This window comes from Vigna unguiculata, chromosome 6, assembly GCF_037176805.1.
Source record: "Vigna unguiculata cultivar grain cowpea cultivar isolate G323 ecotype 2 chromosome 6, ASM3717680v1, whole genome shotgun sequence".
Classification (NCBI taxonomy): Eukaryota; Viridiplantae; Streptophyta; class Magnoliopsida; order Fabales; family Fabaceae; genus Vigna; species Vigna unguiculata.
In genome coordinates this window covers 6,682,799-6,699,301 of record NC_140797.1, presented here as the reverse complement: position 1 = coordinate 6,699,301, position 16,503 = coordinate 6,682,799, and the positions used below count along the sequence as shown (strand labels likewise).

Genomic DNA, 16,503 nt, shown 5'->3' with positions numbered 1-16,503 from the left:
GCTTGGAAAGCTTTTAAATGTAATTCCGGATCAGAATTCCCCGTAAAAGGTGTGATTTTAGGAATTACAAAGTTCTGTGGGATCGGCTCATTCATGATTGCCTCTATCAGAGGGCTGGTATCAGTCACATCGGCGTTCAACCGAGATGAGTAGCGAAAACCAGCCCTGGTCGACTCCAATCTGTTTTGCATATCTTCGTTCGCCTTCCGCAATTGTTCTTGCTGTCGCAGTGCCTCCTCCAACCGTTGATGCGTTTCCTCTGCATTTTTTCGCAACCTCTCTCTTTCTCCCAAAGCTTCCTCCCTTAACGTCTACAAGTCTTCTTCTGCTTTCTTGCGAGTTTCCTCTCTCTCTTTTTCAAGTTGAGCCTGATCAGCCTCCGCCTTCATCCTGATCTCCTCGTTTTGCCTTTGCAGCTCCAGTATACTCTGCATTATCTGTTGCCTAGTAGGCCCTTCACGCGGTGCTCCTCTTCCTCTATTCATCCTTCACTTCGTCTCCCTTGCTTCCTTTTCTTTCACTGTTTATTCTCTTGATGGGGTAAGGATCGAGTTTTACCGTACCCCACGGTGGGCGCCAATGTTCTGGTTCAGAAAAATGCGAGATAATTCCTCACCAAAACAAGAAGAAAGTTTTATGACTTATTTAGGCCAAAAAAAACTCTGTCCCTTGACCATAGGAGTAACTCTCTTATTTATATCATAACCAGTTACAAAATATTGATCCCCAAGATTCACCAAATAATAACTAAAAAAGCACTTATTATCTAATTTCTAAAATATTTCCTAAAAATAACCACCTCCCTCATAAACGAAATTATCCTCTATCTTTTACACCCAAAATATTTACAAAATACAACAACCACCCCACTAATCCCAAAAATATCGCCAGATGTAAAACTGACCAATGCGTTCTCTCTCGCCATAATACCGAGGCTAAATACCGAGATACCAGCTTCTCCTACTCGGTTTGACTCCAACTCCCCTTAACATAATATCCGCACTCGGTACCTTGCCGATACGACGCCCCCTCCTCCTCTCAACTTTAAACCGACTTCCTCTGGTCCAGGACAATAATAAAATAATAATAAGAACAATAATTATATATAATTATTAATAATATATATTTTAATTGTAATTTAAAGATAATATAGTGTGTAATTATTAATATTTGAAATATTGTGAAAGAAAAGTAATATATGAGAGGTTAAAATGGTAAAGTTAGTTATTACTTTTGTAAATCTTCGCATTTTAGCGGGATGAAGGTTTTGTTCAATCCCTTAAATCTGTCTTGGTACATGCTTCTAAATCGGTGCAATGGAACATGAAAAGTAACGAGAATCCATCTGCGCAAATCAGTGGATTCGTAAAATCAGTGCAAACGAACACTGCCTAAAGGTACGTCCCATAAGACATCATCTTCTTTTTATAATATTTGGGAGCAATTGCGGATCTTCACCAAAATTTTTGGGGGAGCCAAAATAATATACTCAAAATTTATATATTTAATATTTTTTTGACTAATTCAATAAAAATGAATACATAATCTAGTACATATATAATTATCAAAGAAATTACACAATCTAAAGGAATGTCTATCGTTTTTGTCATATTTTTGAACTCATGAAAATTGATTATAATTAGATTTTTCAGTTAACATTTTTTTTATGTAAATAATCATATTATCTGCAAAATATTCATCTTCCGTTTTATTAACATACATTTGATTAAAAAAATATTCACAAACTTTCATTTCATTATTATGTGATAAATAACCATATTATCATGTTTTCATCTTCACCAGTAGTTTCTCTATCAATTTTAAAAAATAAATTTATTCTTTTATTTTTCATTAATATACCTATTTAGAATATAAGTTTAAGACTAAAAAATAATTTATCATAATCTAATCAAAAGTTGAAAGACATAATTACTAAAAAAAACTATGATAATCAAGTTACAATTAAAAATTGACTATGAAAAATCACATAGTATATTGTTTCTTCTTTTATATTAATAAAAAATTAATATACAAAAAGGTCATGAGATAAAAAAATAATACTAAATGTTAAAGAAATAGTTTACTATCAAGTTTGACAAGAGAAAGTTTTATTTATTTAATAATGGAAGAGAAAATATAAAAAGATGAGGATAGAAATACTGAGTTTATGCCTAACTTTTTTTGAGTAACAAAAGAAAATAAATAAACATAAAAGAAGAATACAACTTATAAAAAACTCAAAAGATAATTAAGAGAGAAAATAAAAAAATATTTTAATAATTTTGTTTTCTTATATATTTAATTATTTATTATTGTACTTTATAAAATAAATAAAAAATAATTAATTTAATTTTTATTAATTTTTAATATAATATTATTTAATTTAAAAAATATAAAATATTTAAAATATTTAAAAAAAATTAAATGTAAAATAATGAAAAAAAAAATAAAAAAAATTTGGGAGGAGGGCCCGTGGCACCCGCCTGCCCCTTGTATGCTCGACCACTGTCTGGGGACAACAAAGTTACGATTCATACTATGGTAGTAGTTATAGGCATAAGCGCAACTTAGTAGGGACTAAGGGAGGTCATGGCCCCCTATTTTTTTTAACATTTATCTATGTAATATATAATTTTTAATATATTTTTTAAGATTTTATATTTTTAATATATTTTATATATTTAATATTTTAATAAATTTGTATATATTTATATCTATGTATAAAGAAAAGATTTTTGTTGTTGTTCATATTTATTTTTTAATTTTACCTTTTAAATATTTTTTAAATAAAAATAATAATTTTATTAATATTATCTTTTAAAATATTATTGATTTGATTTAATTATCTTTTATTTGATTAGTGTTTTAAATTTAATCGTTATAAATGGAAATTAATTATAATAAAATTATAAAAATTATTTATATTTAATTTACTAATTATAATAATAACATAATTATAATTTTATTATTTTTTATTATTATAAAAGAAGTAAATATAATGTTTTTATTAATTTATATAAAAAATTTGAAACTACTTTTTATGCTTCTATTTTTGTTTAAAAAAGTCATTCCATCTTTTTAGTCTCAATTTAGTCACGATTTTGAAAAAATGAGGCAATTTTATCCTTTTTTCCGTTAATTTCTTGAATCGGATTAAAGTTTTTTCATAAAAATTGAAGTTGTGAATAAGAATGATTTTCTTTGTTGATATATTTGACATAATTCTAATGTCAGTTTTGATGAAAAATTTTTGCTCTACTTTAAGAAATTTAACTAAAAATATCAAATTGCATCAATTTTTAAAAAATCAGAACCAAATTGAAACTAAGAAAATCTTAGATGACCAACTTGATATTTTTTGAAAGAAAAAATGGACCAAGAAAGTAATTTCATCAAAATTTTGACACTTCCAAAATATTGGCTGAAGATTCGCTACTGATTATAGGATTTTAAGCATACCACCTATTTGTAATCGCAGATAGAGATTAAATATATTTTTAGTTCCTGAAATTTGAAGTAAAATTCATATTTATTTATGTATAAAACTTTGATACATTTTGATTCAAAAACTTAAAAAATAAATAGATATAATTTTTTTAGTTTAATAATATTAAATTATTTTTTTATGTATTAAACACGTTTTTTCAACCCAAATTAAAATGTGAACATGTAAAAAAAACTATACTAAAATACTAACAAGCATACATGAAATGTTTAATTAAAAAAATTTAAAGTAGATCAAAATTACTATATTTATTTATTTTTAAATTTTAAAAATAAAAATATATTAAAATATTAGATAAAAACAAATTTTAAATTAATCTAAATAAATTATGAAAAGAAACATAATTATCAAAATAGTTTGTTAAATTGTTTCCAAGAAAGAAAGTCATTATTATGATTATTATTAGTAGCCGAGAAAGATTAGTGAGTCTTTTGTGTGGTGGTGTTTTCCGAGTCTTTCCATAAGTCTAGAACATACACGGCGGCTGTCTGCTGTTAATCGATATTCAATCAATATATTAAATAATCAGTCATTGTTCAAAAACAAATCATCTTCTTCTTCTTTTTCTTCTTTTTTTTCTTTTTTTTTTCTTTCTCCACCACATCACCGTTCACCTGGTCAACTCAACTCAGCTTCTTGAATCCACAACCTCTTCCCCGTTCTCTGTTCTCCGATGGAAGCCAGATTGGGGTTTGTGGTGGTTCCCCTTGTGCTATTTTGTCTTGTGTTGGCAGCAGAATCGGCGTGCAGGCAGGGTTGCTCTCTGGCGCTGGGCTCCTACTACATGTGGTCGGGCTCCAACCTCACCTACATCTCCGAGGTCATGTCCTCTCCCCTTCTCACCACTCCCGACGACATAGTCCTCTACAACAAGGACACCATCCCCAACAAGGACAGCGTTCAGGCCTTCATAAGGGTCAACGTCCCCTTCCCTTGCGACTGCATCGACGGTCAGTTTCTCGCCCACACTTTCCAGTACGATGTTCAAACGCAGGACACCTACGAGTATGTCGCCAGGACCGTCTTCTCCAACCTCACCGATGTTACCTGGCTCAGGAGGTTTAACTCCTATGAACCGAATAACATTCCCGACACCGGCACGCTCAACGTCACGGTGAATTGCTCTTGTGGGAACACCGATGTTGCCGATTATGGCTTGTTCATCACGTACCCTCTCAGAACCGGGGAGACTCTCGGTTCGGTGGCTGCTGATGTCAGCCTTGACTCGGGGTTGCTGCAGAGGTACAACCCTGACGTCAATTTCAACCAGGGGAGTGGACTCGTTTATATTCCCGGAAAAGGTCCGTGTATTTCGCTTGTTCTTCTTTTCTTGAAGTGGAAGATTTTTGTGTATTCTTTTTCTTACTTCAACGTTACCAAAATACCAACATGTTTTCCGAGTGCGAGCTTTTGGTTTCGAACGTTGTGAGTGATTGGAGGGAGATTCTACAAAAGTGACCAACCATGTTTTCCCAGGGATGTTGGAAATAGGTAGATGTTCACTTATCATAAAATGGTTTAAAGAAATACCTAATTTACTTTGCACTAAAAATGCTAGTTGTTGTATTGTAGTCCGAAGAGGCTTGGGGACTCCATGTTAGAACTTTCAGTGTCACCATACTTAAGATCATTCAAGATTTATTTATGGAAACTGTTGCCGTTTCAATATGCTACCCCTCCTCTTATTTAGATTGCATTACTTAAATATTAGAACATAAGTTCAGATCATATACCTCCTAATTACCCGGAGTCCATGATCTAAGCGATTCAGTTAAAGAAGCAATGGTTTTTAATTTTCCGGGGAAGTGGTTAGAAAGAAATAAGACAGTCTTTTAAGGTTGATCTACAGACGGGAAATTTGTGGATAAATTGAGCTGATGTGGTTGCAAATCTGGCTGCAGAGACCCTTAAAACATTGATGTTGTGCACTAGGAAGTATTTTAAAACGTTTTCATGGGTTTTGAGACTAGACTGTTTTGATGTTTTTGTGTGTGTTAGTTTGGATGCTTTATTATATTGCCTTTAATCTGATGTTGTTTTGATCGTTGATATGGGCAATATTTGTGGATTTTGGGTGTACTTCAACCCTACAAACCGGTTTTGAAGTTGCAGGCTACCCAAGTTTTATAATACTTTTTGAAATCATACTTGAATTGATATGGGAATAAACCACCATCCTTGAGAATGCAATTAAGGCAACCCCTAAAAGGCTGCAACTAAGATGCGCAAAGGATCATTACAATTTAGGCAACTTTTTGACACTTCCCCTCACACTTAGGACTTCTTGCTAAAGCGTGGAAAATGCTAGTGGATCCAAAAATGGATTTAGGATAAACTCTAGTATCATTTTGGAAATTGATCTTTAGGGCTTAACTGGACTCCACAAAGTCAACTTTTTTAGATTAAGACTGCCCAAGTTTTATGAACACAACACAAGTCATTTCTTTTAGAAGACATGGAAAAAAAATCTCTACCCTTGAGGTTCCAATTAAGGCTACCCTAAAAGAAGCCACAACTGGGTGGGCTTGGAATGGCAGCAATTAAGGTGACTTTCTTAGTTTTGACTCGGTGTTGCTTTGACTTGGTGCCCGCTTATTATTCACCTAGGGTTTAGGTGCATGCCTTGGAAGTTGAAATAAAATTTAGAGGTCTTCTAACTTTTTATTTAAAGGGTTGGAACGAATTTTGTCTGATGACTTCAATGAAGCATCCATTAGTGAAACAGTAACCATTTCAGCTGGATTTTGCCTACGAATTGTGTAGGCAAAATATATATAGCTCATATATAGCTCAATCTTTCGAATATTTTTCAATAAACTAAAAATTTCAATATATACCACTAACTTCTTTCTTTTCAATTTTTTGACAGATCAAAATGGTAGCTATGTGTTTTTGCCGTCCAGGTATTACTCTGTTTGCAATGTACTCCTGATTGCATTACTTTTCAATCTCCAATAAATTGACAATATCCAATGACTATCTTTTAATTTTTTTCTGCAGTTCAGGAGGTTTGACTTTCTTCTCAAAAAATTGGTTATGCGATGTTTTTATTTGAGATTCTTACTAAACATATGACCAGTATATACTAAAATCAGAAGGATGTTGACATATGTTGGCTCATTTTTTCTTCTATTTAAGCAGGTCTTGCTGGTGGGGCTATTGCTGGAATCGCTGTTGGAGTTGTGGCAGTTCTTCTGGTATTAGGAGTTGTTATATATTTTAGAATATTCAGGATGAAGATACAGAAGGAAGAACTTTCACGAGATTCTAGTGCACTATTTGCTCAAGATGGGAAGGGTATTGCTCTTTCTACTTATTCTCCTTGCAACACCTCCCTCTATCTAACTCTTTAGATAGACTGAATAATACAATGCTGAAAAAGTACAACTGAATTACCAGTTCTATTGTAGTCCTATTGCATATTACGAATAACTGAAATAACCTCTATTCCCTTTATCTGTAGATTACATATCTCAGTTGTAGTAAAGTTCTCTTAGAAAAAGTTCTCTAAAATATCGACATAAATGATTTGGTGCTTTATTTTCCAGATGAAGCTTCTCGTAGTAGTGCGCATGAAACTTTAGGACCTGGTGGTCCTGCCGCCATCACAGGCATAAAAGTGGACAAATCGGTGGAATTCACATATGAGGAACTGGCAACTGCCACAGATAACTTTAGTTTGGCAAATAAAATTGGTCAAGGAGGTTTTGGGTCAGTCTATTATGCGGAGCTGAGGGGAGAGGTTAGCAATCACATTTATAACTGCCTATTATTGGAAGCTTTTCTTCAGTTTCACTTTGATATTTCTTTTAGGGTTTTGTCATAATTGATACAATCGGTATTTTGTGTTTCTTAACATGAAGATAAATTGAAGTAGAAGATTGAAGAATAACTTTATAGATACCATGTGACATTTTATCTAATATGGTAAGCTTTTATACAATATGATCGAAAAGCTAAATGAAAAGAAACGAGTGACTGAAAAGTTTGAAATTGATCAGAATTCAGATCAGTATATTTTTCTTGCCAGATTGGGACTGAAGATTACAATGTATGGTCTATCCTGAATCCTTTGTTGGGCCACCTATGAGATTGGTTTTGGGATTGAGTTAGGCTGAAATCCAAATTTTAAGGTTAATTTTAAATGTCACCTTTTGATATTTGGTATTTTTAGATGCATTGTTTTCTTGTTGAGATCCTTTCTTGTGAGGAAGGATTGACATCTTCTTTGAATTATTTATAATCATTTATTAGGAGACTTGAACAACTAAACTATTTGATCAATAGTTATCTTACTGTTTTCTCCGTTTCAATAAATTAGTTTATGCTTGCTTCCTTGCTTGAAATTTGAAATTATCGCGGAATGTTTATTATGTATTTCCTTTGTTTTGAATTGCATTATGTTGTGTTTAAATTTACGAACAAAGTAATATTTAGTATGTCTTTCCTTTGTTTTGAATTGCAGCATGATGTGTTTAAGTGGATGAACAAAGTTCAAATATTTCTTCATATAATGCTTTATAATGCTACATGATGGAACCGAGTCTGTTTGTTCTTAAGAGCCATTCTTCGTGTTTGTTTTGAATTAGTATACTTATTATATAAGCCAATAAATTTGTCCATGCAGAAAGCTGCAATCAAGAAGATGGATATGCAAGCATCAAAAGAATTTCTTGCTGAATTGAAAGTCTTGACACGTGTTCATCATTTAAACCTGGTACTAGTCCTTTAAAACTTAAAGCATTTTTTGCATTGTTACTGTATGTATTCCAATGGAATTGCTTATCAGCAGGTGGAGAGTTATTCTGAGAGGTTTTAAGTGATTTCAAGATGGGATCTAGCATTAGCCTCGCACATATACTTTGGGTTTGAATTTAGTCATCTTGAGATAGGATAGGAGTAGCATCAGGAATTCATTAAATTTGAAAATGGTCAATTTGTATTATCTTTTATTTCTCTTTGTTATTTTGTCCATCTTGGGAACTGATTTGGATTTTTTTTAAATCAAAAACTCATGCTAGGGATCACTATGTACTGTGACATCTCAATTATGCTGACACCCCAAAATATATTTATCATTTGTTATCACATTAAAAAATTATTAAAAGGAAAAAATAAAGAATAATAAATCATGATGGGACTAGACCAAACCCATGATAAAATAATACAAGACAAAAGCAAAGCACGCCTGTACATAGGAAGTTGGTACCTATTATAAAGAAAATCCGAACTAATGCTAGGAGGCATAAAAGAATACCATTTATATTGTTACCTATTCACCAGCCTAAATTGGCCAATTTATCACCACAATGGTTCCCTTCCTTAAAAATATATGAAACTTTAAATTCCATATCAGTACAAATCTTCACACATTTCCTCCATGCCCGTTCAATTTACTTTCATTTTTTTTTTCTGAGCCTTAATATTTGTTTCTCTAGCGCATAATATATAAGGAAGTATATATTAGTGACAATCTCTTTATTATGTTACTATCCAATTTTAGTTATGAATTCAATTTGGTGCATCCTCTTTCCATGCTTCCATTACCTGAAAACAATTCTTTGAAGGTATCAATATCAGGCTTGAATAGCATAAATTAGTTTTGAATCAGTTAATACTTATGAAGGCATTACTAGATTGAGTTTGAATCTCAGTTTATGCTATCTTGCAAAGCAATTATTTGATTAAGGATTCAACATGCTCTATGCTAGATACTGATTCAGAATTAGGGAAAACAGCCAATCTTTATTTCAAATAGAATACAGTCTAACTGGTACTGAAATGACTGTAAATGTACAATATAAATGAATCACCTCGTCCTTCCATTAAACAGACCTGGACTTTACTTCCCAAAATCCATTCTCAAACCAAAGATTCTTCAGTCCTTTTCTTACTATTCTTATTCATGCCCTGTCATCTCTTAATTTCTAAAAAGCATCGATCTATTACAACTAACTAACATGTCATTTAATGCTATTGCTATGTTTATCACATAAATAAGCCATCTCCATCTGTCTTCCACTTTTCCCTTGAAAAACATCACAACAGAGAAAACAAAAGGGTGAATCTATGTCAGTGAATTGGGCTCAAAATCTAAAATTTCAATTAGTGTTTGTACACATAAGATGATGAAACCAATATACAAGGCTAAGCAGTTATCTTCGTTGACAAAGGAGTTTTGCTTGATAACTCATTTGGTCCTATACCAGAGCCATACCAGTGCCTACTTTTGATTTTGGTCCCTATATCCTACGTTTTAGTCCCTATATAAGCATTTTTTTTATGTTTATGTTTGTCGTCAATTTTCTAGCAGTTTAAACCTCCACAATATGAAGGCATAAGGACTAAATCATAAAAAAAATTGCTTGCATAGTGTACTAAAACATAACATTTTAGGTATATAGACTAAAAAAAATTGATTAAGATATAGGGATCAAATGTTACTAAGCTAAACATATATTGCTGGAAGAACTTCTATTACATTCTTGATTACTCCACTTATATGTTTTCTGTTTGTACTATATACAAAGACACTGGGCATGCTTTATTATAAAAAAAAAAAAATTCTTACATCTGCTTTCGGGAATGGCATTAACTCTTATCACTATGTAGGTGCGGCTGATTGGGTATAGCATCGAGGGCTCTCTTTTCCTTGTCTATGAATACATTGAAAATGGAAACCTAAGTCAACATCTGCGTGGTTCAGGTTGTATAACCCTTAGTTTAGTTTTTGTTTACCCATGATGTGTTGAAATTGTTCCAAGTTGACAGTGAATTGATAATGGCGTGTTTAATTACTATGGTGTGTTTAATTACCTAGGTAGTAGAGAACCACTGCCATGGGCTACACGTGTGCAGATTGCTTTGGATTCTGCCAGAGGTCTTGAATATATTCACGAGCATACAGTGCCTGTATATATTCATCGTGACATAAAGTCAGCAAATATATTAATAGACAAAAACTTCCGGGGCAAGGTCTAATGCTTTGATATCTTATCTACTTTTATTATTTGGATCACTTTGGGAGCTCACAAAATGTTCATATATGCAGGTTGCTGATTTTGGATTAACCAAACTTACAGAAGTTGGAAGTTCATCACTTCCTACTGGTCGTCTTGTTGGAACATTTGGATACATGCCACCAGAGTATGATAATATTCCTTTTAACATTACAGTGTTGATGTTCAGATTGAAAATTTACTTTCCAAGTTCACGTGGCAGTTTTTTTCAAACATAGATTGAATACTACCATTGCATTTGGCAACTATTTTATTTACGTTTCCAAAATAGGAGAACATGATCTCATGTGGCTAATTGTGACAAATGTTGATGCAGGTGTTACATACGAATAATGTAACAATACATTACACCCTAAGTCGTCATAATGTCAATAACCCTTCAAACATTTAGTAGTTACATACGAATAATGTCCCTTAATACATGCTAATTTACAACTTTTTCACTATATCAACCCTTTGTTTTCTACAACCCTTTTGACTGCCATGGCTTTGTCTGAAGGTATGCTCAATATGGGGATGTTTCTCCCAAAGTAGACGTGTATGCTTTTGGAGTTGTTCTTTATGAACTCATTTCGGCTAAGGAAGCAATTGTCAAGACAAACGACTCTGTTACTGACTCAAAAGGCCTAGTAGCTCTGGTCAGTGTTGATTTCTCCAAAGACTTTTTATTATTGTAGTCATTGCAAATATTAAGAAAATCATCATCATGATTCTTCATCAATCCAAATTATGAAAGTGAGTTTCTTAATTTTATTATGCAATGCAGTTTGATGGAGTTCTTGGTCAGCCGGATCCCACTGAAGATCTCTGCAAACTAGTTGATCCAAGGCTTGGGGATAACTACCCAATTGACTCTGTCCGCAAGGTAAGAAATTTGTTAAGAGTTTGAACGTTTGTTTTTTGTGATTTGAACATTGATCAACCGATATATGGTCACTATTTGGGCTTGCAGATGGCACAGCTAGCCAAAGCATGTACACAAGACAATCCCCAACTACGTCCAAGTATGAGATCCATTGTGGTTGCGCTGATGACACTTTCTTCAACTACAGACGAGTGGGATGTTGGTTCCTTCTATGAAAATCAAAATCTTGTGAATCTAATGTCAGGAAGATAGGATGATAGAGATCAATTGTTTTGTATTTACAATTACACGTTTTGGACTAATTTTAGGCAACACAATTGTTGAAGCATGTGATGTGTGTAAAATGGATGTAGCATTCAGGAATTTGTACTTGGATTCACTAGAAAGGGATAGAGTTTAACATTTATCCTCGTAAATTTGTAAAATAAATTATATTTGAGGCATATTTGATTGGCAAAGGTTCATGGGTGTTACTGTCGCAAATGAAGTATTATTTCTAACTACATAATAATTATCAGTTCTAAACCTATTTTGATAAAGTTGAAGGTTCGGAGATCAAGAATCCTCTACTCTACACCTCTGTGACTTTGTGATAATACTTGGCAATTAGATTTTTAAACATTCAATATGTGAAAGTAAAGGTTTTTAAAGAAGTGTCAAAAATCGGAAATAGTTGCAAGTATTGAACTTATTAACGGAGCAATATGAGTTAATGTCTAAATGTCCTCCATAACTCGCTTCGAGCTCAATATAGCCCTGATGGTATGCTTCATATGAATTATGAGTGAGTTTTTGTAGTAAAATGTGGAAAACCTCAAGGATAATGATACAGTAACATACAGAATTTGACTACTTCTCTTACAACCATACGTGGTAGGTAAGAGGGTATTTTTTTTAATTGAAAATCATTTTAACGTTAGTAGGAGGTAGATAGGAAAGAGAAAGGAAAGGGGTTTGAACAAAGTGGGTTTCAGGATGTCTTGAACTCCTATTCTTCTTCAAGTCCTCTTCTTCTTCAATCTCGCACGAAACTCTTGAACCCTTGTTGTTGCATCTCGCATTCGTCTTCATCTTCGAACTCCTCTTGTTGAAAGCTTATTAATCCTTGTACAAGTTTCAATTTCCTGTAAGTTTTGAAAATCCTAAACTTAATTTTAATTTTTTTCGTCTATTTTCAATTGGGGTTTTTATCATAAAATTCTTTGTGTAGTTTAGGTCGTTCGTTGCGGAAGAGTGGTATTGGTTGATTGGTAAGCACTTTATGGTTATGCAATGGTTAACTGTGTTTTTATTCAGTCTCTTCTGCATTCCTTCACCAACTAAGAACAAGAGTGAATTCTAATCCCATAATTGATGAAGGTTTTCAAATTAACTTAGGTACCTACTATCATAAGTACTTGCAAAGTCAAATGTAAATAAGTGTCAACCCATGTGATTTCTTTGCACTTTTGTGATACCTCTTAGCATACGTGACTAAGTAAGTGTTCACTTTAAGTTTTTTAAGTAAACATGATATTTCATGCATTTACGAACTAGTTAAATTAAGCTCACACGAGGTCCTCTATGATTACATTGCAATATGTATGTCATAACACGTGAGTAAATAAGTGTGAACCCAAGTATAAGTATTTGGACACTATGTTCCCAAGCAAAGAATACTTCACAAAATATCATTTTGAAGAGTTGAGTGAATGAGTAAAGTTTTGGTCATCATTTTGGAAGTATTTCAAGTTATTTTTACTAAATATTATATTGCTTTCCACTGTTTATTATTTACAGTGGGTTCTACTGACAAACTATTTCTTCATCACAGGTAGAGCTTCAACAATTTAGACAAGACTACATATGCGAATGGGTTTTGGATCCAAAAAATATTCATCGTGATATGATTCATCATGCAATAGAGTACAACACTTTTGATTTCTTAAAAGAGGAATGAAGTTGTAAAAACTTATAGTATTACCATTTGAATATATTGGAAATTAATATCTTTATTTAACATTACAAGTTCAATGAAAACAATTTATGGAAAGTTTGATTGTTGTTGAAGGTAAATTTGTGCCCTCTTGTTTGTTGATTCCACTATGAACATTATGTGCCTTGTTTAAAGCTATTAAGTGCCAACCCACGATATTTGAATTGCGCATTACTTGTCGGTGTTGATTATACATGTCCCACCATGATTGTGACTGATTCGCATTATCAGTAACATGTAACTGTCAACACCCAATTTCGTCCATATGAATGCCTTTGTTTTGTTAAATAAAATAAAAAATATGTTTTTGATTGATGGTAAGTTTTTTAACTTTAATTCTACTATGGGAAAAAAAGAAAAAAAAAAAGAAAAAGAAGCGAGAATCTAATTTGTCTTTAATTTTCACACCCTTTTCATGAGCTCAAATGTTTTGCATATCCTTTCACCCCCACTATTTGCTATTTACACTCCACACATGACAGGTTAGAAAAAGACATTTTATAATCTCTGTTTTTTAGAGAAGGGTATAATATTATAAGCAATATTCTTCGTAATATTTAGAATAAATATCTTGAATTTATGTTTATGTGATGTGTCTCATTGATTTTTCAGTCAAAGAAGATATTATTTTAATAATTAGAAGTAAATATTCTTGATAATAATGCTTTTTAGAGAATGATACGATTTTAATAATCGGAAGAAAATATTTCTAGTAATAATTAGAATCAATATATGAATAATATGTTATGATTTGATCAAGATCTTCATGTACCGAAAAATATATGATTCTAGTAATTACATACAATATTTTGTTAATAATTATAATCAATACCCTAGATATTATGCAACGATTTAATTTCTATAATATGTTTCATCGGGACCAATTCCTTTCTCATATATTTTATTATAATTAAAGACTAGAATTTCAGTGGTATCCCAAGTGTCTATATAAGCACAAAACTCTCCAATGCAAGACAAAGAAAAAAAATTCAAAAAGCTCTATTCTTTTGATGACCAAAGCACACACGCAAAAATGGGTCACCTTACTATCCTTTCAGTCGGTTTTGCTCTATTCGTGATCCTGGAAGGTAAATTCTTTTTGCTCCTAATGTTATTCATGTATTGTTGAGACTTCGTTATAATATATAGTGTATGATTGATTGATCCGTTGTATGGTTAAATGTTTTTGGGGTTCTAATGATAGGTGATTTTGGGTTTGGGTTAGTCATTGATATGCGCGACCTTTCTCTTTTCTTTTATTTGGGATGCCATTATTTTAACAATTAGAAATATTTTTCGTAGGCTTTTAATTCTCTTTAAAAAAAATAAATAAAAAATAATATTATTTCTTTTATATAATTATTGAATATCATGTCAAGTCTTGGACTGCTTGATAATTAAAACACTCCTCCATAGACTTTTATTTTTGTTTTATTAAAAAAATAATAATAAAAAATAAAAAATATTTTTTTTTGAATATCATGTCAAGTCTCAGATTTGTTTGATAACTAAGTCTTTTATCATATTGAATCTCAGATTCTCTTGATATTGATAAAAAAATATATATTAAAATCTAAAATTTAAAAAATAATAATAATATCAAACAACAAATATTTGTACAAAGAACTACATTATCCTTGATTTTTCAAATGGAAATACGTAGGAGCGAGGTACAATTCTCGTTGGGTAAAAAAATAAAAAAATATTTGTTTTTAATCTTTATTATTTTGTATGTGTTTTTATTTTGTTTGATTTTTTGGGAACAACAAATATTTGAAACATCTACTTTTATCTTGCATACTTAATTAAAGAAAGAACCGTCTTAAGACGGGCGTTGTGGGGTGCTAATACCTTCCCCACACGTAACCGACTCCCAAACCCAAATTTGGTTTCGAAGACTATTCTTTTTTTAAGGTTTTTCTCTAGTTTTCCATAATAAACTATGGTGGCAACTCCTCTGTACCTTTTTAAATTATTTTCGCCGTCCTGCTGCGATTTTGGTTGTGATACTAACCTTAAATGGATGAAAAAGTTATTTGTCGTATTAACCATGAATAACTAAAACACTTCTCCTCTTTCTAGGTTAGAATAACATATAAGTCCAGTATGGTAAGCATGTGTGATCCAGTAGTCAAATAAGTGTTAATCCACATTGTGTGTTTTTCACTTTCTGAACACGGTTAGAATTGACAATATTTTCAAGAATAATTTTGGACTTCTTACCTTATTTATGTACATGTAGTTGTGAATAGTTAAAGCACTTGTCCTTTTTTTAGATGAGAATAACATATAAGTCTAGTATGAAATGCAAGTGTGAACTAGGGGTAAAATAAGTGCTAACCCATGATATTTGTTTTTCACTTCTTAAACATGGTCAAAAATTCACAACATTTTGAACAATAATTTTGTAGTCCTTGCCTTATTTATGTACATGTAACCATGATTAGCTAAAGCACTTGTCCTCTTTTTAGGTGAGAATAACATATAAGTGCAGTATGAAAGTAAGTGTGAACTAGGAGCCAAATAAGTGCTAACACACGTCATGTGGTTTTCACGTTTTCATCATGGTTAGAAATTCACAACATTTTGAAGAATAATTTTGTTGTCCTTCCCTTTTTTATGTACATGTAACCCAGAATAGTGTTAAGATTTTGGCAAGTGTACCCCATCATGCAAGTAATAAAAATGGTAAGTCCAAGTATCATTTTTCCCTGGGAATTGAGTTTCTTTAGTTAACTATGCATAGTTACAAATTTATGCAATGAATGTAAACATAGATTGATTTGAATCAAGTGAAAACATAAAATATTTCTACTTGAAAGTGATTAAATAATCAGGACAAAGACTTATATGGGTTTGTCCTCTTTTTAGGTGAGAATAAAATATAAGTGCATTATGAAACATAAGTGTCAACCAGGGGTCAAATATGTATTAACCTACATTATGTGTTTTTCAGTTTTTCATCTTGCTCAGAAATTCATGACATTTCTTGCATCAACATTTGTACCACTCTTTAAATACGTTTCAATTACATTTAACTGGAACAAAAAACTGATATAAATGCAATATTACATCCTTTCTATTAATAAGCATACATATAAGTGTAAACGCAGAATATGTGTATTTCACATTCAAAAGA

General features: G+C 31.9%; 1 protein-coding gene across 1 annotated transcript; it reads left to right on the top strand.

Annotated features, from left to right (window-relative positions):
• The first annotated feature begins 3,974 nt into the window (after positions 1–3,974).
• LOC114188082 (lysM domain receptor-like kinase 3) lies at positions 3,975–11,862 on the top strand. The gene is made up of 12 exons (XM_028076599.2): positions 3,975–4,806; positions 6,375–6,408; positions 6,506–6,513; positions 6,647–6,802; positions 7,054–7,247; positions 8,133–8,222; positions 10,118–10,211; positions 10,326–10,480; positions 10,557–10,651; positions 11,024–11,162; positions 11,291–11,389; positions 11,477–11,862. Exons 1-12 carry the CDS (start codon positions 4,179–4,181, stop codon positions 11,639–11,641), a joined length of 1,857 nt encoding a protein of 618 aa, XP_027932400.1. The 5' UTR covers positions 3,975–4,178; the 3' UTR covers positions 11,642–11,862.
• Positions 11,863–16,503: the final 4,641 nt, after the last annotated feature.